Genomic DNA, 21,756 nt, shown 5'->3' with positions numbered 1-21,756 from the left:
TGAAATTGTTTTACAATGGGGTGGAGACTATTGGCTATTTTTATTAGAAATGAGACTTGCTTTCCTTCAGCTTCATTCAATTTTGTTTAGACGTAAATGATGTTAAATCAGATACACAATATTTTAACTGTGATTTAGCACATTCAAATAAAGGCTTAACATTAAATATTATGATGCCAATTTTAAAGTTACATCCTTTAAAAAAAATCAGGTTGATATTCAAGAGTCACCTAAGCAGAGAAACCTTGTTGGTAAACCTACAAAATCACAAATTACACTGTCTCTTGGATTCTTAACAGTTGATTGAAACACCTTTTGTATAAAAATGCAAGACATTTACTCTTGTGGAACAAGAAGCATTCCTATTATATTTTCCTCCAATTTAAAACTGAAATCATAGAATCATAGAATCATAGAATATCCTGAGTTGGAAGGGACCCTTAAGGATCATCAAGTCCAACTCTTGACACCGCACAGGTCTACCCAAGTTCAGACCATGTGACTAAGTGCACAGTCCAATCTCTTCTTAAATTCAGTCAGGCTCGGTGCAGTGACCACTTCCCTGGGGAGCCTGTTCCAGTGTGCAACCACTCTCTCTGTGAAGAACCCCTTCCTGATGTCCAGCCTAAACTTCCCCTGCCTCAGCTTAACTCCATTCCCGCGGGTCCTGTCGCTGGTGTTAATGGAGAAAAGGTCTCCTGCCTCTCGACACCCCCTTACGAGGAAGTTGTAGACTGCGATGAGGTCTCCCCTCAGCCTCCTCTTCTCCAGGCTGAACAGGCCCAGTGCCCTCAGCCGTTCCTCGTACGTCTTCCCCTCCAGGCCTTTCACCATCTTCGTAGCCCTCCTCTGGACACTCTCCAACAGTTTCATGTCCTTTTTATACTGTGGTGCCCAGAACTGCACACAGTACTCGAGGTGAGGCCGCACCAGCGCAGAGTAGAGCGGGACAATCACCTCCCTCGACCTACTAGCGATGCCGTGCTTGATGCACCCCAGGACACGGTTGGCCCTCCTGGCTGCCAGGGCACACTGCTGGCTCATATTCAACTTGCTGTCTACCACGACCCCCAGATCCCTCTCTTCTAGGCTGCTCTCCAGCGTCTCATCGCCCAGTCTGTACGTGCAGCCAGGGTTTCCCCGTCCCAGGTGCAGGACCCGGCACTTGCTCTTATTGAACTTCATGCGGTTGGCGATCGCCCAGCTCTCCAACCTATCCAGATCCCTCTGCAAGGCCTTTCCACCCTCATTTGAGTCCACAACTCCTCCAAGTTTGGTGTCATCAGCAAACTTGCTCAAAATGCCTTCTATTCCTACATCCAGATCGTTTATAAAAATATTGAAAAGTACCGGCCCTAAAATGGAGCCTTGAGGGACCCCACTGGTGACCGCCCGCCAGCCTGACGCAGCGCCATTCACCATAACCCTTTGGGCCCTGCCCGTTAGCCAATTGCTCACCCATCGTATGATGTTTTTATTTAGCTGTATGCTGGACATTTTGTCCAGTAGGATCCTATGGGAAACCGTGTCAAAAGCCTTGCTGAAGTCCAAAAAAATCACATCAGCTGGTTTCCCTTGGTCCACCATACGGGTGATCTTATCATAAAAGGAAATCAGGTTAGTTAGGCAGGACCTACCCTTCACAAACCCATGCTGGCTGGGACCAATGACTGCTTTGTCCCCCAGGTGCGCCTCAATACGTTCGAGAACCATCTTCTCCATGATTTTACCAGGCACTGACGTGCCTGGTAAAATATTTAAAACATTCTGAGTTTAACACATTATAGACATTACAAGGTCCAGTGAGGACACTTCCAAATTACTCCAGTTGCCACTGAAATAATTTGACTTTAATTTTCCCATGCAAATAGTTATTTAATATGGAAGTACCAACTGGAACGCTCAGTCAGCATTCCTAGTAGGTTTCATTAACATGAAATATTGGATTCTGTAGCCAATTACAGGGCTGACTGTTTTTAATTAATATGTTAATTCTATGTTGTTTTGTAATCAACTTCCCCTTGCTCAATAGAAGCCCAAATCATTCTCAGAGTTTGCCTTCACTGAGAGAAATGGATGTTCGTATATAATTTGCTCTGAACTTTGTGTGATGAAAATTTCATAATTTCTTTAAAAAAAAGGTGCATCTGCAGTTCATTATCAGAGTAGTCTCAGTTGTGACAGGTGTCATGCTTTTCACCTTCTCCCACTAGAGTCAGAGAGCCTCCTGCCTCCTTCCTTTCCCTTCCAACAGCAAGCAGTTCGCTTTTAAATGACAACATCTGCCTGCCAAAGGAAACATCATCAAAGATGACTATCCATTACTTCAGATTTGGTGCAGGATTGTCCTTGTGTTGTTGTAGGGGAAAAGATAAACAGGTTGAAACAGGTTAAGGTGGCCATGACAAACCCTATGGGCTGTGAAAATTCCCTGGGGAACCCCAAAGCCATCCTGCTCCCAAGGCAGCAGTTACTCCAGCCTGCAGTAACCATTCAGATTCGGGCTAATTCTCTTTTTCTTCAGAAAAAGGCTGAGCTCATTTTCTTCTGCAATGGTCCAGAGCAGCCTACTGTGTTCTGATTTGGGTGGTCTATAATAACATCTTTGCCCAAAAGTGCTGGCATTCCAGAACACCCTTGTAAAGAAAAATCCGTGTGGTTAGAGATACCATTTGTGATTTCCATAAAATGAGACACAATGAGTAATACAGTGATTAATGCAAATTGATAAGCACAAGCATCATATCCAGACAGCTCTTGACAGTCTTGCAGCTCTACTGATCTTGCTCCTTTCAGTTCACTTCCTTGTCGGAAACACATTTTCCTGTATAGACACACAGAGAGTAACTAATCCCCTCTGGAAACAGAGTCAAATGTAGCTACCCAGAAGCACATCATTCTATTTTTGCCTAGAAATACAACCATCCTTACTTGCTGGAAAATTATAGTGCCACATTGAGGCTACGATAGAGCGCAGGAGTCAGCTATCTGTGTATGTTTGCATCCTAGACAGTAACACTCCAGACCAATAAATAGTGACATGTCCAGACTCACAAAAAGTAGGCTAAAAAATGCACATGCACAAAAAAAATCTTTCCATTTGATAGCATTTAGCATTAAACTACACTTCTGTACTCTGAAAGCAAGTTTTGGGGGAGCAATTTCAGGTCTAAAATAGAGAAAAGGTGATAAACAGGAGGTAAAATTAGCATGGAAGAGTTGCTACAGTTGCATGAAACCTTAGACAAACTGAAAATTCACATCCGTTGCCAACCTCTCAATGATTGTAATAATATATATTTGCTGGCCTGCTGTCTGGCTTCCAGAGAATAGTCATATGCCTGTCAGCTTCAGGAGGACACATAATTAGCCTGCTCTCCTGTTTACAGGTAGTTAGTCACTTCAGGGTTTCATGCCAAAAAGACAACTTTGACAGTATATGAGCTTCTCAAAGCTCATTAATAAGAAGTCTGCTGAGACTGTCTTTGGATGGCAGTGAAAGAAGCAAAACGTATTGAGAGCTCCACATCTCTGATTCCACTCCATATTGCCCCACCATGCTGCTCCATGAACAAGGCCTCATTGCTACCTTCACTAGGAAATTGTTCTTCTGGAGGAGTTGTTTCTGCAGAGCCTGGCAACCTGGGAACCTCCTCACATCACCGCATGTTGGAAGTCTGACTGGCACCTCACTGTTGCACTTCCCCTGCCCCAAAACTAAGTAGTTCCCTGAGCAGAGCTACCACCATGGAGTAACAACAGGTTATATGAAGAGCTTTCTATGAGGAGTTTGCTCCCTGTCTTTTGGCATTCTGCAAATAGCTTTAGGGTTATCGCCCAGCTTTATCAGTATCTTTTAGGCATAACTAATTACCTGCTTTCACGCATCACTTTTTCTTTCCCCAGTGGCATACTAGAAGCAGTACAATGTGTTATGTAGAAGAACTCACAACAAACATAATCATTCGGCATATACTAATCATTTATTTTAATTTAGATACCGATGATTTGGTTCAAATACAATTTGGAGACAATCTATTAAATTAAGGTTAAAGCTATAAGCTTAAAAAAAAAAAAAGCTTCATGACCTTCATTGACCCGTCTGGTTCCAAAACACTCTCTTCCACATAGATCCTTAATAGCCAATGTGGGCTGAGTTTATTAGCCACTCTATCAATGAAAATACTGCTTGTAGTTTGCTCTTCTACCCAGATGCCTATTTCCATTAAAATTAGAGGAATGCAAAATTTTGTTGGGACAACCAACTAACCAAAGAAATATGCAAAACTAGGAAAGGGGATAGAAGGAACAAATATGAGCACGTAAGCCTCATTTTCCTTGGGAATCACAATTATCCAAAATCTTATCATTGGAAGTTGAACCGTTGATAAGTAAATCTAATTTGCTTTATGAACATCTACTGTAATTTAATGTTATCACTGATTAAGTGTTTGAAGAGTCATTGTAGATTTGGTATGCGTCCCCTCTTCACACTCTTTCGGTCATCTCTTTACATGTATAAGTGGGTTGCTCAAGGTGTGGTATTGGCAGAATTTCTGACTCTTACCACAGAAAAAAATTATTTCCTAGTTCATAAAATAAAACTCCTAAAGACCATTTATTCTTGTCTGAGCAAAAGAAAAAACCCTGTTATGAAAGTTAAAAACATCCCCTGCAAGTTCCAAATGAATATTGTTCATCTTGGTAGCATATTTAAATGGTAAAAACCTAACTGGGAGACATTTATTAGGCCTTCCTAGATAGCATGAAGTATCCACACTTTCCAGACAATTTGAATTTTTAATTTAAAAGAAAAATAAACCCACAAAACCACTAGGGTCTGATTTCTGTCTCTATTTACCCATTTAAATATACTGAAAAATGCATTTGCCTGACAGCTACCTACAGTACTGAATGAATATTCTTCCTTGGGAATAGAAGCTTTCTGACCTGAAGCTATGCTTGAACTCTAATATTTTGGCAGTGTTGCCTATCAAGCAGGATTATGTCTAAACTCAGAGAACAGCAGTTGCAGCATTAGGATTAAATGCAAGAAACTTCTCTGTGATAGAGACTTTCTAAGTAAAATTTTATCTACGCTATCTACCTGTCTTTCAGATCCAGTGTTATTTTATTAGATACAGAATAGATACTTAAAATTGAGAGATAATATTTATATCTAAGACAGATATATATCTCTGGATCTAACAGGTGGGTAGACAGAGTAAATACAAATTTTATCCAGAGAGTACTTTACATTTATAGTTTATATTCTTTGCCCTGAGCACCAAATGTTTGAATATTTTAATCATAGCATTCAGTATTTAAGCTACTGACAGCTGAATCTTTAACTTCACCTGCAAATATTACTGCCTATAGCAAATATTCCTTAATCTTAACGATTAATGATTCTCCTCTTAACGATTAATGACTCTCCATGCTCTATATCACGTAACATTGTTTTCCATTATATCTAAACCCCAGGAATGCCCATATTCATTTTATTTGCTTTAAAATTTGACATAGGGTTTGATACGCAAAGAATGTTTCATTTGCAAATTATTCACATTTTCCATTTCAGACATGGCATCCACTACCTTTTAAAGATACACGGGAACATAACTCTCAGCCGGTAATTCTGTTCATTTATACAGAAAACTATCAGCTAAAATCTCTGAATGGAACTTACTATTGGAAAACTCAAGTCCAAACAAGATATACTTCCACTAGAATCACACTCGCTGTAAACATGAAAGATAGCTAAATCAGCTCATTAGAACTCTCCCCTGCAGCTAAAGTAATATAAATTGTGCTTTGTTGCTAGAAAAAGGTGTTTGGTTTTTGTGGGTTTTTGTTTTTGTTTTTGTTTTTGTTTTCAGCTTGGGCAAGCAATGAACATGTGCTATCCTGAGAAAAGCATGCAGTAGGACTAAAGCACTTTCGTTTTACAGTGAGGTAAACTCAAGGCCAGCCCTTTTCCTTCCTGGTGTTCATTCCAGCATGTACACCTTAAGACAGAAGAAAAGAAACGCATTTTCACCATGTTTTTGCTTAAGCTAGATCATGTATTAATTATGGAGAGGTAAAAGAGGAAAATAGGAAATTTACAAAGCTCAAGATAACCCTGCTACATCACACCAGAATCAGATTTCCTTTGCATCTCAACAGACACAGAAGGAGGAGAGTTTGCTCGCGAGCGCTGGAACCAGAGTTCCCAATAACAAGGTGTCGGGTCACAGCAGAGTGGACCTGCAGTTCTCTTACCTTGGCTGGTGGGCTCCCCATGGCACGTAAGATGGCAACAGCAGCAGAAAACCCAATTTGGATAACAGATTTGTCAGCTGACAAACACGCTCTCAGCTTGTTGTTGCTGCTGAAACAACCTGAAGGACACATATAATTTATACAGGCGCTGAGCTCCACCCTCTGCCTCCTCTGTGTGGAGAAGAGATTCTGCCTACGTCTGACGGGGAGATCTGCAATGTCAGAGGTGAGAGGAAAGCTGCAGTAATCACATCTTTGCTTGTCACTTTATTACCTCTTCTGATTTGTTATTGCCCCAATACTGTTCTGAAAGGTTTATGGGTAGATTCTGCCATGTTCAGAAAGTCTCCCTTTGCCCCCATTTCTTCCATCTAGTCAGTAGCTCAATTTTCTGTATCTTTTAAATTGTTCCACAAAATATTCCATGAAAAAAAAATGAAGGGAGAAGACAGCCAAAATTCATGTATTAAAATTTATGTTGGGAGACCAATCCATTTCTGAAGGGCCCTTTTCAACTCTTCCTACAGCAGGGACTTGTTTTAATATATTATTGGGAATTGTTCTGCAAACTAGTAAATCAAGCCTCCTTTTTTGAAGTACCTAGTGGATGATTACCTGGCCAGCACAGTGGTGCTGGTGAAACTGAGACAAATATTGGCAGGGAAAGGGAAAGCTGTGTACATCTTCTGGCCTTTACCCCTTTACAAGCTTCTTATAAAAAGGACGTGCCAACTTGACATCTCTCAGCTTCTTATCCTACTCCCCCATCAGCTTACTGGTGACAGTGGTGGGTCCTGAAGCACCCTCAAGAGATGCCTCAGATACAGCTTCCTCCACCTCTCCCATTCCTCCTGTGGACTGCTGATAGACAGCCCTTGGGCTGCCTGTCAGGGCACTGCTCCAAGCAATCAGCTCTGGCTGTACCATAATCCACATCTGCAATTTCATGGTGGATGTCCTGCAGATCCAAGCTGGGAAAACGCCTGGGGGACACCATAAGCTTGCAGTAAATGCATGCTCACCTGAACACAGTAAAATCAGTCACAAGAAGAGATAGGACCAGACCTCACTAAACAAACAGTAGACACCTAATAATGATGGAAGGGGAGAGGGTCAAGAGTTAATTTTCATGAAATAGCAGCTATGAGTTTGGTTTGGGGCACGATAAGAAAAAAATGAACTGTAACCTAAATAACTGTTTAAGAAAAATAGGTTTAGGAAAAATAGATTTACCTGAAATCTTTGACATTATTTATTACCTGGAATTCACATATGTAACGTCAGTCATGTTCAAACCACTTTTTAAATCATTCCACTGAATAAATAAATAAATAATTAAAAAAAAAAAAGATGACAAAAAGTCACCAATTTAAAATCAGTTCTAGTCAGATGCTCCTGAAGTTATGCAAGTTATAACCAACACCTCAAACTGACTTTTCAGGACTGCTGTGACTGGCAATGTAGCCACTATGCTAGACCTCAGGACTGGATGCAGGACTGATTACCCAAGCAGCAGAGTGGGAACTTGAGTACTTGGTTAGGTTGACATCTTTGAAATACCAGAAAGAAAGATATCTGAAATAATGGTCTGTTGTGCATGTACAGCAAATCAACAGGCAGCTCCAAAGCTCCCAGGAAAATAAGCAAAACTCATCAGAAAGCAACTTGGGGTTCAGATCAATTAACCATGCAAGTCTTGTGCCCCTGCAGTAACACTTTAGATAGCTTCACCTGGGCATGTGTACTGCAGCAGTCATGACTGCAGTGCGAACAAAATTCTCTATACTTCTTCGGACACAAGAATCTGTAGCATCCCTTTCCAAAGATTATAAAAAAAGTGAAGGAAAAGAGAGAAAGATCTATTATCCAGAAAGGAGTTTTGGTTTTCCTCCTCCATAGTGCTGCTCCAGCTTTGATCACAGTTTCTGCTGCTGTAATTGAATTGAGAGACCAAAATAGTAGGCTGACAAATTTACCTCCTAGAGAGAAGGCAAATGGAAAAACAGCCAGAGAAAAGTGAACTCTACTCAAAAAGGGGTATGTCTGCCTGGAAACGGAGCAACACATTAAAAACAGAACAGCTGCAGCAGGGAGACCCAGGCCTTAATGGAACAGGAAAGAAGAAAAAAAAAAAAAAAGCTCCTAAATGTCTTCAAATCAAGGTGCAAAAGTTATTTTGGAGAGCTATGGAACTAATTTTTCCAATAGCCCCTCCAAGAAGTTAATGTTTCCAGTAAATCAGCAAGGCCAAAATGCATAAAACATTTTGTGTTGCTTGTCAACAAGCACACTGACAAGTACCACGTCCATTTCCTCCTGGACATGGGGGAGATGGGCTATGTGATGTCAGGCCTTACTACAGACACAAAAAATGTACAGGATGGGGAAAGCAAGACAAAGAAAGTCAACTGCATAAAGAAGGAAGAACAAATCTAAAAGGTTATATCCAAAGCAAAGTGGGCACAGCACAAATAGTAGGCAGCAGAAGTGAAAATGCTTCATATACAACCTGTTGGCACTCGGATCACGCATACAAGAGACCATATGAAACAGAATTAGAATGGAAGGAATGCAGACCCATGCTGCTCCCAGCATGCAAGAAATAAAAGCTAATAAATATAATGTTCAGCTTCATGCAACTTTTCCAGTGGGCTGCTCACTGAGCCCCTTGTAAGAAGCTACTCACAGTCACAGCTAGACTGTCAGAAACCAAGGTGTAGAATGATAGCAACTCAAAATGGCTCTGATTTGGATTATCCTACTGCTGGTGTAAACTTAAAAGCTAATTGGGACAGAGCTTACAAAAGGTACTGAAGCTTCACTGAATATTTTTCATTATTTATCCCAGCAATGGCAACAGCAGAGCAAAATTTCTCATGAGAACATCTCAGCTTTGGTGTACAAAAAATACCTTCAGCAGAGCACCGCCTCCATAGTCCTTCAGTGTTGATCATAACGGCATCTCAAGCAAGGATGGCAATTACTGAGACTCTCTCCTACAAAAATATATCTCTTATGGTTATGCTTGAGAACATTTCTTTTTTCACCTCATTAAAGCTGTTAAGTAGAGCTAAGTGATGGATCTTCCTAGGGCTAGCTGCTGTCACACCACCAAGGAGATGGAGGTGGAAGAACATAGCTTTGTGGAGACTTCTTGTTGTACCAGACAGTGGCAGTGTGAGATGACAGCCACTTTCTCCTTGCCTCATAAATCAGCTCCTGCCTTGTTCAGCTCAGTGGCTGGGTTAGGAAAATTATAATAATCTGAAGAAATAATTGTTTATAGTCAAATTAACAAAATAAATTCAAAATGTCAGAAATTGGGGAAAAATACATTTTTTTTCTCAAGCTCATCCCCAAACTATTTCTTTCATATAGTGGTTAATTAACCACTATAAGAAATAATTTGCACAAAAAGTCCTCTTATTAAAATATATCTCTGTTTTTCAACTCAACATTGACATGTGAAACTAGAAGCTAAAGCAAAGCTTCAGAAATGCCAGACTTTGAGATAATTCAAGACAAGATAATTGAGATAATTCAAGACAAGACAGGAAAGTTTAATTTTGAAATACAAGCTAAGTTCCACTGTTCCTTCCTCCCACAATTCTGTTTGAGCAAAACAACACACCTAATCTGAAGTTATTTCAGATCTTTGAATGCTTTCCAACCATCCATTTTCATCACACCTAATGCTAATTAGAACAAAATACCAGCTTGTCTTTCTGAACAGCAGTCAGGTGATAGCAGCATTAATAAATGAACAGTCTTTCTGGCCATCAAGATCTAAACCTGTTTCAGAAAAGTAAAAGGTGCTATATCCTCTTACCCATCTCCTGAACCACTGCAATTTTAAATAAAGCTATCATACAGTAAAACCAGTATCTCTGGCTCTTTATCTTGACCATGGTAAGAGAACTAATAATTTCCTTAGATATTTTGCAGGTGTGGGTGTACATATGGTGAGATGGCGATCTTTGTAGCTTCAAGATGGGAGGAAATTGATTATTATTTATCTGGGGTATCTGAGGACTGGAATGCTATCTTTCCAAGATACGTCAATATAAAACCACACGTTGAAATCCACTGTGTTTAAGTTTAGAAATTGTTCTTTTGTTTTAAACCAAATTATTACAGAGCATCTAATTGAAATAATTGAGTAAGATATTTCAATGCAATTCCACTCAAGCCAGTTTCTGAGACCTTTATCTTCAGATCTCATTCAAATAGTCTGACACTGATGTCAGTATGAAATTGCTTGAGTAAAGACCGCAGAAGAGTTAGGTAAGCATTACACTTCACCACTTAGCTGACAGGAAGAACTGACTTATGTTTATGGTATTTAGTTTCAAATCATCAAGAGAAGGGTTTCTTTTCTAGTTGCTACCAGCCCCTTCTATTTTTTGAATAGTCACTTTTTCAGAATCAGGGGAATAACACTTATTTTCTCCTACTGGCTTTCAACCTATATGACTGCAAGTTCTTTGGGACAAGACAAGACACTAAGGAAATGTTTGCTACTTAATGTTATTATACTGGCCAAGAGTAATTAAAAACCAAAGATTACTATGATCTTATGACACACATAGCACTACTTCCTTTCTAACCCTGCTGCTGTGTCAAATCCTTATTAAGTCCTGTACGTGAATTTTTTCAAGGTTCTACCTATACCCAAGTGCCGCCCTTAGATGTTGGCTCAGAAAGGGCTAGAAGATATACAAGGACTAATTTAAAATAACATGCAAGTCATCAAAGGTTCAGTTCAATCCTGGCACTAATTACCCTCCAATAGCCCTCCAAAATTAACAAGACTAAGGACAAAAGCAGGTATCCTCAGTCTGTCATTCTGTAGGTTAGTACAGGTAATGGCTAGACCTTTTAAATACAGCTGGCAGCAGCCAAACTATGTCCTAGGTTAACTAGTCCAGATGACTTTAGTGACATGCAAATGTAGGAAAAACACCCTCATCTGAGTTTAGAGACAGGGCAAAGAAACAGTAACAGCCAATTCAGGGTGATCTGAATAGATTAAAGTGTATCACCACTAACTTTGGAAACAACTGCAAAGCCCTTTGTAGCAAGCATACTGTTCACAAAGAAGTCGGTACTGGCACAGAATCCTTGGTAAACACTGGAAAATGTTCAAGCCATAGAAATATCGGAGAATGAGGTTTTGTTTTGCAATAAAACTTGCTTAAGAGCTAGTTAGCACTAAAAGAGCAGGTCTGTCTCCCATCCCAGTCTGGAGCTTACAGAGTTCTGCCCCTATCCCAGTGTAAGCTCTGGTACCCTTCTGGCCAAATGCTAAGGTCATTTAAGGAGATGAAGCAATAGAAAATTATGTCTTTTTTTTTTTTTTTTTTTCCTGAGGAGTTACTGCCCTTTCTTAGTGGCATGCAGGCATTACCTCAGCTTAACTGGAACATAAAAACTCACCTTAAGTTCAGTAGTGGGAATCTGATCATGGGCAAATAACAAAGTCCACGAGATCTGCCTAAAGCATCAAAATTCACATGAAAATTAGTATCAGAGGTGGAAAAGACATTAGACAATTCAGTGCATGCCCCTGCAAGTAGATCATTACAATTTATTGCCCCCAGTCTCAGAAAGTCATGGGCCTTTCACTACCGCTTTGGGTGGTTCTTCCGAGGTTACTGCAAGGTTGTTAAAACTGCAAAGTGAATTTTCCCCGTCATTTACTTATGTTCATCATTGTATCTTATTTATTTATTACTAAATTTCTATACATCAACCACACTGTGGGAGCAATTTAAAACAGAATAACCAGAGTTTGACTGAAAATATTAGAGCTATTAGAGTTTATGAGCCTTGCAAGCTTATTCACAGCAATAAAGATCCCCTTGACTCACTTCTGGTGGACTGCAACTTCTAAGAGCAAAAGGCTACTTACTTCATGAGGACTTCTGGACTATACAGAGCCATGGGGATTTAATACAGAAGCTCCTTCTGCATTGATAGTTATCCCTAGAGAAAATATTTCAAAGACAAAAATTAGACGTGTGGCTGTTCTTCCAGTCCACTTGTGCCATTCTTGTCACAAAAAGAAGTCAGAAAGTTTTCCTAATATTGCAAATGGGGATTCACTTTGCTGAGATTATTACTCTCAGCTTTATGAAAGCTGCTTTCTGTCACCTGCTCCCCTTAGCCCAGCACAGAAGGCAGATCACTGTGTAGATAGAGTCTGGCACTTGAAACATGCCGAGCTTCTCAGTTCATGTTAGGAAAGCTACTCTACCCTGTGCCAAGGCAGAGTCATTCATGGAGCCCGATACTATCTCTGAATGTCTTTATGCATGCATATTACGTCTGCTTTAATTTTTCTGTTTCAGCAGCACATAAAACTTAACACTTGATTGCAACTTTAAATACTGTCATTCTAGTGGAAAACTAATTTTCACAGACCCAGCTCTTTTTTAATTTCTTAATTCATGTAATACTGTGGGACTTCTGAAGCTCCTGAGAGTTTTGTACATTGCTTTTTGAAAGCTGAGAACCCAGAATACTTCTAAGCTCCTACCAAAGTCAATAGAAATTTATAGCCTCAGAGAATTAGGGTGTTTTTAACATTAGGCCTCCAACATTCATGGTTTATGTGGCAGGTGAGACATGATACAGCCAACATGCCAGTAATCTTTTGTGTAGATCATGACTTACTGAGACTGTTCAGAGCAGAAAATTAACATAAGCTACCTAAACTGCCTCCTTTCCCAAATGATCCAGAACTATGTGCCAAAGGTCCAAAATTAGGTCTCCTTGCCTTAGCCAGGGAGGGCCCACATTGGAAGAGATAAACTGACTCGATGATTCTAGCTTCCAGGGGTAGAGATATGATAGAAGGCTAGATTTCAGATGGTGACCTCTCCCATAAATACCTCCAGGAACCAAGCCTCACCCACAGCCTACCAATGCAACGGAGCACAAACCAGTAATGGTGCTGCCTTTGCAACAAGAGCAGCTTGTATCCTACAATCTCTCCCAATGCAATAGATATGTTGCAAAGCAGCAGAGACCCTCACCTTGTATGATTCAAACCCACTAATTGCTGGTCTTCCTTTCTGTGTACTCACACACATACTGACTGCATTTGTCAGCCAAGTACTGGCAAGCAAGTTGTGAACCGCAAAAAGCCAAAATGTCCCGTGACTTGCCTGTACCAGTGCCGGGAACTGGAATGTTCATCTCTCAGAGGAAACCATGTTGGCACACCTCCCCTCACCCTTCCCCAAAAGGTTTCACTCCCTTATATAGAAATAATACATTTTGAAACATTTCTGGGCTGATGCCTCAGTTCCCATGCCAGGACTCTGCCTACATTGCTGTTCCACTGCTATGTGGGTGGCCAGGCAGTCACCTGGGTGGGCTAAGATCTTTGAAGCTACAGGATCTGGCAAGCTGGAATTGGTCAATAATTGAAGGACTTCAAATGGGCAGCTCACTCAATTGCTGACCAGCCTAGGGGATAGCTCCTGGTAACTGGGAGAAGCCAGCAGCATCATGGCATCACACAATGGTGGGCAGGCAGTGGAACAGGCCAGGTGGGTCCAGAAGATTTACGAAAGCATGACAACTTTCCAAGCAGGTTTCCATGAAGCTGGAGAACCAGCCAACCCAGCAATACAAAATCCAATCAACATTTTCAAAAGAATAAGCGTTGCATCAGAAAACGTATGATCAGCTCTATTCATCGAACATCACTTCCTCTCGCATGCTAAAACTGTGAATGGGAAGTACCTGGCTGTTGTTAACACACCTCATATTTCTTCCTCCTCCTCAGACTTGATACACAAGCGGCTGACAACATGGACAGATATGTGGAGCACAGAATGGATTGTGCAACAGCCGCGTGCTCTTGCTTACAGGAAAAAGAGGAGAGAGGAAATGAGAAATAAAAATGGTAATGCTCCCCCCACACTCCATTTGAATACTCCTCAGCTCTGTCCTAAATTCCCCACGCATCTTAGACAAGTTAGCAAGCAATTTGTACAGTGAAATGAAAGTAGCAACAACTGGTTCACCTGACACTTGGGAAATTGGAGCAACTCAGAGGACAGACAAACTAGAAATACAAAGAAAAATGATCATGATTCTGAATTACAGAATATTACAGGTCCTTCCTCCAAACAATTATCATTCAAAAACATCCTTTTTAGACACCTCCCATGTATGAATCCAAACACTGTATACTGATGTCCTGAGAAATTTAGTGCATTCTCCAGAAAGTGTCAGTACCATAGCAGACATCACTTTATAGATGGTCCAGAGAGCACCAAAACATCCAGCAAGAGCATGGGTCAGAAATGTGTCCCACCCTCTACATTCATATTTGAAGACGCTTTTTGTACCACACAGAACATTGTCCAGACTTATGTGGCTCTGAATCAAATTAAATGAATGCTTGTATTACATTATTACAGATGCAGCTAAATGTTGTTCACTTGTCCCCAGCAAAACAACCTTCAAGTCTGTGGGGAATAACCTGGGAGTCACAAAGTTAATTAGTAGTTTTGCCTGGCACCAGGGACAGTCTGTAAGAAGTTGTGACCAGGGCAGTTTAATTTTAATTCAATATACTACTCATGTACTATAAAGCGTATGTTAATAACTTAAACAGAATATATTATGGCATCCATTAGAAAACCACAAAGCAAAGGTAGTGTAAAGCTATTTGATGCTTTCCTAAACATGAACAGAATTCCACAGCTGTCTATTAACTGCCTCTTTTATACCTAACATTTTGAAAGAAGTGTACAGGTGAACCCATGCCAACCCATTTCACGCTCTAGAGACAGGAACATGTGTTTGGTTGTGATCATTCCAGCTTCACTGCCTTCCTCCTCACACGTGTAATCATCACCATTATGTGGCCTGTCTGTGTTAGGACAGCATTTAACACAAAACATGCTGATGACAGAGCATCTCTGCATTTCTACTGCTACCTGTGTGATGCTGACCACAAGAAAAATTCTCATCTCTTACAAAATGTCTCTCAGTCCCTCACTTCTCCAGATTATTTAGGGGAGCTAGTTAAAATTCAGCCCCAAACTGACCTACAATAAAATTCTGAAACTTTAAAGTTGTCTGCAGTTGGAACAAAAGTGCTGAAAAGATTCACAGACATCTTCCTGATCTGCAGCTATTTATAATTCATCAGTAGTTTTTGTGGTTAGACAGTATCAGCCTTTCTGCTGTCCATTTAGCAGCTATCTCATGCATTTAAAGAGTTAAAGTTTTGATCCTCTTAGATACTTGCATGTGTTTATCTCATGAATAGTCTAACTGATATTAGTAGGATAATTCACAGTTATAATTCACTTTCCACCTCAGGTGCATAAGTGTTTGATGAATAGGAGCACAACTAAACAATAGACAAAGGACTATCACAGAAATCATTGTTCCAGACTCCCCCCTCTCCCCCCAAAAAAATCACAACACATCACATTCTATTAGTTGGCTTAATTATTGTTTAATGCCTGTCCTTTCACTTCTATTTTCTCATTTGTGTTGGTGTTTGCGTTGGTGTTCATGTAACCTCTTTAGATTGCTTTTTTTTTTTTTTTTCTGAGCAACAGCTTATCTGGGAGCTTTTATTGCTTTTAGCAAATGGGGCTCACTTCTCTTTTGACTTTTCTCAGTGTCATAAATGACAATAAATTCTATTTCTGATCCTTGAAACCTGTGCTATAGCTAAACTATGTATTTTCCCTCCTACACCTTCCTTTCACATTGTGACCCCTGACTTTTCTCAGCCTCCACACCACATTTCCCTCCCACATGATCACTAAATTTAAACTAAGACTGGATGATTGTCTTTTATGTGCAGCTCAGTCAGACAAGTAGGAGCTTGGTTCAGGAATTACAGAGATAAATACATGCATTGTATAGGTCAGACTAAATAACCAGCTATGGTTATGGCTATGGCCACAGCTTTAAAAATGCCTTTTTTTTCCATGCACCAAGCCTTTCTTTCTATCTCAACATATATCAGGAGTCTGTGGTTTACTGGTATCCACAGGCAGTGATGGTGAATGTGCTTTATGAGAAAGGTTTCAAACAGAGACAAGCTGTTCCCATTATTTCAAGGAGTCTCTCTCTGTAGTCTAACACTGTCAGAATCCCAGTGCCCTCATATGTAGTGCAACTCCTCAACAAATAGGGAGTGACAGAACTGCCCAGGAGATACATGGCACAGGACAACTCAAAAAAGCTGTCTCAGAAGAGGCCTGGGTTCCAGGGCCTGGGGTTCATAAGGCCATGAGGGCAGGAAACACATTTCCTTCCCCTCCTTCACTCCTTTCTACCCTGAGCAAACATTGTGAAGGGAGTTCCTGGAGACAAAACTAGATGGATTTCCTGAGCCAGTTTCCACTTCTTTATTCCTATTTCTATTGTTCAGGCACTAGCCCTTCATTTGCATCTCATCGGTGTCAGTGGGTTTCAGCCTTTCCTGTTTATTGTTGGTACACCATCATGGCAGCAGTGCCATTAGGATAATTACAGTACTTTAGGATAGAACTCCCTCGCACACTACCAGGAGACATTTTGCACCTCGATAACGAGGTCAGCAGTTTCCAAGATTCATAGAACAAAGACAAATTGTTTTGGCAACATGCCGGATTTACTCCCAAGATGGCCTGGACACCTTTTCCTGCAGTAGACCTCATCTGCTTTTCTGCATTACCGTTCATTGCTACTTTCTGCTTCAGGCTCTTCTTCCCCCAGGATGAACCACATCAGGTTTCAGTCTCTGCAGAAGCTCCCATACTCAGGGGCACCGCTGGTATGGAGGCGAATGGAGAATTCCTTCAGTTAAGATGATTAGAGAAGCAATGGGAGGGTGAAAAGAGAGGAATCACAGGCCAAAATCATATCAAAGTATTCTTAAGTGAACATTAATGAACTTAGTAACTACTAAGTTGTTGTTACATTGCAAATAAGATGAAATACAATTTATACTGTTACAAAGGTGTTCCTGGCCCCTAGTAAAAAATCAGTATTGAAACTATCACTGAGATACACACATGATTCTCAACAGCTATGAAGACAGTAAGCTTCATACAAGGCATGGTGGCTGACTTAGGAAAAGCACTGTGAATACCTAATGTCCAAGCAATAAAAAAGCGCCCTGCACTGTACATGGGTGACAAGTCATTGCCAGAGTCAGTCATTTCTCCTCTCCATGAATTTTTAAGCTAGCCTACACAAAATTGTCAGGGTGTTAGTGTAAGGTCTGCTGCTCCAGGCTCCCTCACCATTTTACAGAAGAAACAGTACACACCAACACTTACTGCTACGTGAGATTCTGCAGTCTTTCAATACCCTGACCCATATATCATCTTCTTGGCTAAAGCTCATGCTGTGTCTGTACACGAGCATTTCACTTAGTTGTTGCTATAGCTGTACATTATGAAATTTCTTAAGTATCCAATATATCAGCTTTTGGCACAGCTCTTTTGAGCAGGTGTGTTGTGCAAAGCATCTGTCAGGACCAGTATGCATTAAACAGCATTTTGCAGGTCCCAGGAGCTGCAGTTTATACTGCTCTGAGCTTTGTAAGGCCAAGTTTCCTCTGGTCAGTACAGCCAAAGAATGTTCTGCATACACAGACAGAAGGAGAAGAGAAGAAGGACTATAACCAAAACGCAGGATGAGTTCAGCACCACTGAATTTTTAAATCTCACACTCACATCCATTTAAGATAAAATTTTCCATATAAGCTTGCTCCCGAATGCAGACATCTGGAGAAAAGTACTTCTGGGCTAAAAACATGTCTGATACATTCCAGGAGGACAGAAGGAGCAGGGCAATAGACACTTTGTATAAAATATTTTCCTAACATACCCCTATAGCAAAGCTTCTGCGACCTTGTCATTTTTGCTTCAACAATGTCAGGTGGCTGGGATACTTTGGTAATTTAGAATTGCTAGAGAGTTTGTTACTAGGGGATTTGCTGCCACATAGTGACACCATGTGGCCAGTTGCTTAGCCCAGAAACTACACGTCAATGGAAAGGATAATGTAGAATTTTTTTTTGCTTAATTCAATTTAGCTTAGGGATGCTCAGATGCAACTACATTGAAGGGTGAGAGTAAACTTGGGCAGAACAATTTTCATCTGAATAGGTACACAAAAACTGGTAGATACCAGTTACTTATACAACTATGATTCTGCTTTCTCAAAAAAAGTGCACCTGGAAGGTGTGCCTATCTGTAGTTTAATTCTGCAGTGAAGCCATAAAGAATTGCAATGAATTTTGGAAATTGATTTATTCTTGCCTTGCTCTCATGGTTTATTTGCATTCCAAGGGACCACAGATGCATCCATTTATTCTTACACACATTTCTGAGGAGAGCATTTAAATTCACAAGTGGGAATACTGATGCTAGAAATGTTCTGAGTGGAAGTTATCACTCTGCATTACATAATGTGGTGACTGATGTGATGAATCATCTCTCCCTAGCACAATTTGTTTTTTCCAAATCAAGCACTGCACATTCAAAAGGTACAGCTCATGAAGAATGGTAAGTAAAAGCAGCTTCACTTGAAAGAGAGAGATAGAGGCATGGAAATGATCAGGTGAAAACGCAATACAGATCACTTATAAACAAAAAGAATAATACATAAATAAACTCTTAATGGAGAACATATGTTCACTCAGGCCTACAAAAAATATATAACGTTCAGTAAGAAATGTGTATTTGGGGCAGGGTTCAGAATGTGTTGCTCTCAAGAGCAGGAAGGAAGGGAAAACCTAACAAACATAACTCTTGGTTGCATAGGCTTTGCAAAGTTAATGTTCCATAAATGCTGCTTTTTTTTGTATTGATTAGTTAAATAACATGCTGGTGTAATTTTTTGTTCAGTGTTAAACTCCAGGTGGACAGTTTATTTCAACACTATCAAAGCGCAGCTGAATTTAAATGAAATAGGTTAGTTTAGAAAGCAGTATAGCAAGATTTTGACCTGCATAGATAATAATTTACAGTTTGGGAAGAACAAGCTAGACACAGGACTTCCAGCTTGTTCAAAATTGGAAGCTGAGCTGAGGAAGTTTTACTGACCTGACCTCTCAACTTCCATCACTGTGACTAGTGAGATTATGCTGCCCTCTTGTGACCTGCAAGTTTTTCTTCCCTACAGTGACAGCAACATTCTCCCTAGACTGGGACAGTGTACATGTTTCCCTGGTATAAACGTGCAACATGCTTTAAGCAGCTGAGCTCTCTTTTGTAGGTGGACCCATGTTTTCCTTCCTTAGCTGACTTACCTGTGACTCTTGGTCTGCACCCTTCAGTGACACTTTCACTGCTAACAGAAATGCTGTCCACGGGCAGGACTGGGTAGAGACTGGAGGCAGCCCTGCAGAGGGGGTGAAACCCACAGTTTAAAGGAGTAGGGTTTTGTAATAAAGGCTACAGAATGTTCCTATACTGCCAAGAGAATCATCCACATTGGAAAGTAAAACACACACTTAGCATTTGCATATGACAGTATATAGTAAAAAAAGACATACTGTTTACATCTGGGAAGAAGAATGATCATAGCTGATTACAGTTTTGCACATTGATGATAAAGTTTTTCTCTCTGGCTTCCCAAGTGTAAAGCTTGTATGTTTATGACAATATTTTATTTTTTTTTTGCTTAAAAAATTGTGTTACAATTGGCTTTGTTCTGAATCTAAAGGAGCTTGTTCCATCTGGTCAAATGAAACACAACAGCTGTATTTCAAAGTGGTCATGCTGTTCCCTTGAAACTACAGACTTCAGACTGCTTACACGGCATTTTGCAGTACCTGGTAAAAAGCTTAGTATGGCTGCAATCACATGGAAAAGCAAGCTCAGAAACTCTGTTAGCATCCTCCCATTCCTTCTTGATAGCTCAACTGGACGTGCTTCCATCCATGTTCATTCCCAAGATACTTCAGAAGTGAAAGACCTAGAATCAAACATTGAAATGTTGACTATCTGAAATGCACATACAAAGAAGGAATTGCAGGTGCAAGCAGGCTTGAGCTCTGAGCTAACCAGGCAGCTGCTCTGAGCTGGGATACGTGTTCAGGATAGCCCACGGAAGGCATGCATAGCTGAAAGGTTCCCTCAACACATCTGACTGGAGAGAAATCATCAGTCCTTCTCCACTACCAAAACCTCAAACATCATTTTACACCCAAATCACTGACATACTTTCCCTCTAATCCTTCTATGCTGAAGTAAAACAAAGCATTCTGCATTCAGACTCTGACTAGAGCTTCCAGGACATATATATATATATTTTCTTCAGGACATGGCATAGCAGAATGAGGATTCCCACTTAGCAGCTAAAGGTTATTTTTGCCTGTTCCTGAGGAAGCCAATTTTATTTCATTGACTTTAAATGGAACCTCAAATCTTGTGACAGTGGGGACTTTAGACTTCCTTATAATATAATTATAACTAAAATATTTAGGGAAATACACAGCCAGCTGAACATCTCTGTGAGACTTATTGGTATATTTCAACAATTATAGTAATAATTCTTACTGCAGTGGCAGTGCAAAGCTCCAGGCAGATTTACAGCTAATACATTTACAAAGATAAGTCAAGAAAGAAAATGAAGTGTAAAGTCATGTAGTTACAGTCCCTCTCAGTAAGTCTGTGATGACAGGTGTAGACCTTCCTTAACATCATCATTTGTTCCTTCGGAGGTCAAGGAAGGTGTCACAAATTTCTTTCTTTACAAATTTATTTTCTTTTCCAGTGTTCCTGCAATGAATGCAATTTGCTTTGGTCATGTGAGGAACAGAGTCATTTACATTTTGCTGCAAGTTAGCTAAGATCCATCTGATGTGACACATCACATGTACTATTGTTTCTGCAACTGAAGATGCTTTTTTCTCTGGAGAGCCACATTCTGACCCCCTCTTCAAAGCTGAAAGTGAATTCCAGTTCTCATGACTAACTGCTATGTCTGCTTTGTAAAAACACAATATACCATTTAGGTAAGCAGTCAAAGAATTAAATCATCTCACATCAAAGCCTGTTTTTAATATGCTGTATCCAAGTGATATAATGGAGTCCATTCTTCTCCCTTCCTTTCCAGCCAGCACCGACTGATACTAATGAAACATGCAGCATCAACTGGACATCATTTCAAGTCTGCTGGAGCTAAATGTAGATGTTGATGACCACCTGGGGAATAAATATTCCTTTCATCAGCACATACATGCAGTTGATATACTCCTAGATAAATAAGTATAAATATACTTCTACTGATCTTTGGCTGTCCCCATATCTTTCATGATCTTTGGCTGTCCCCATATCTTTCATTACTCTCTCTTTTACAGCCACCTTCCATAGCTAAGAAAGTATTTGATCTTTCTGCTGAATTTGGATGAAGTCTGTTCTTGCACAAAAGGTCAGCTGAAGGCCACAGTACCCATAAAACTCCAAAGCAAGCAGCCTTTAGACGACAGCCAGAACAGAGTTTCAGTGGTAA

At 40.3% G+C, this 21,756-nt stretch overlaps 1 protein-coding gene and 1 long non-coding RNA gene across 10 annotated transcripts in view; one reads left to right on the top strand and one right to left on the bottom strand.

Moving 5' to 3' along the window:
* The window catches only part of LOC101803792 (cytosolic phospholipase A2 beta), a 52,173-nt gene that overhangs the window by 25,453 nt on the left and 4,964 nt on the right, over positions 1-21,756 (bottom strand). For 5 of the 9 annotated variants that reach the window (XR_011809676.1, XM_072038768.1, XM_038180575.2 and 2 more), the window contains exons 1-2: positions 9,176-9,233; positions 6,265-6,476 (exon numbers count right to left, since the gene is read on the bottom strand). Coding sequence is in view for 7 of the 9 variants with exons in the window: in XM_072038768.1 (XP_071894869.1) it covers positions 6,265-6,476; positions 9,176-9,218 (255 nt within the window). In the remaining 2 variants the exon portion in view is untranslated. Of the gene's footprint in view, positions 1-6,264; positions 6,477-9,175; positions 9,234-11,700; positions 11,759-12,175; positions 12,250-14,035; positions 14,138-16,963; positions 17,086-19,549; positions 19,642-20,074; positions 20,218-21,289; positions 21,450-21,756 lie in introns of those variants that run through there. The other 4 variants (XM_013108224.5, XM_013108226.5, XM_021278485.4 and 1 more) reach the window with 4 other exon arrangements.
* On the top strand, positions 6,373-21,607 carry LOC140002641 (uncharacterized). The gene is made up of 3 exons (XR_011809677.1): positions 6,373-6,490; positions 21,019-21,259; positions 21,361-21,607. It is a non-coding gene; the product is annotated as an uncharacterized lncRNA (long non-coding RNA).

Source organism: Anas platyrhynchos, chromosome 5 (assembly GCF_047663525.1).
Source record: "Anas platyrhynchos isolate ZD024472 breed Pekin duck chromosome 5, IASCAAS_PekinDuck_T2T, whole genome shotgun sequence".
NCBI lineage: Eukaryota > Metazoa > Chordata > Aves > Anseriformes > Anatidae > Anas > Anas platyrhynchos.
Note: the sequence above shows the minus strand (reverse complement) of the source record. Positions and strands in the feature narration are given on the sequence as shown.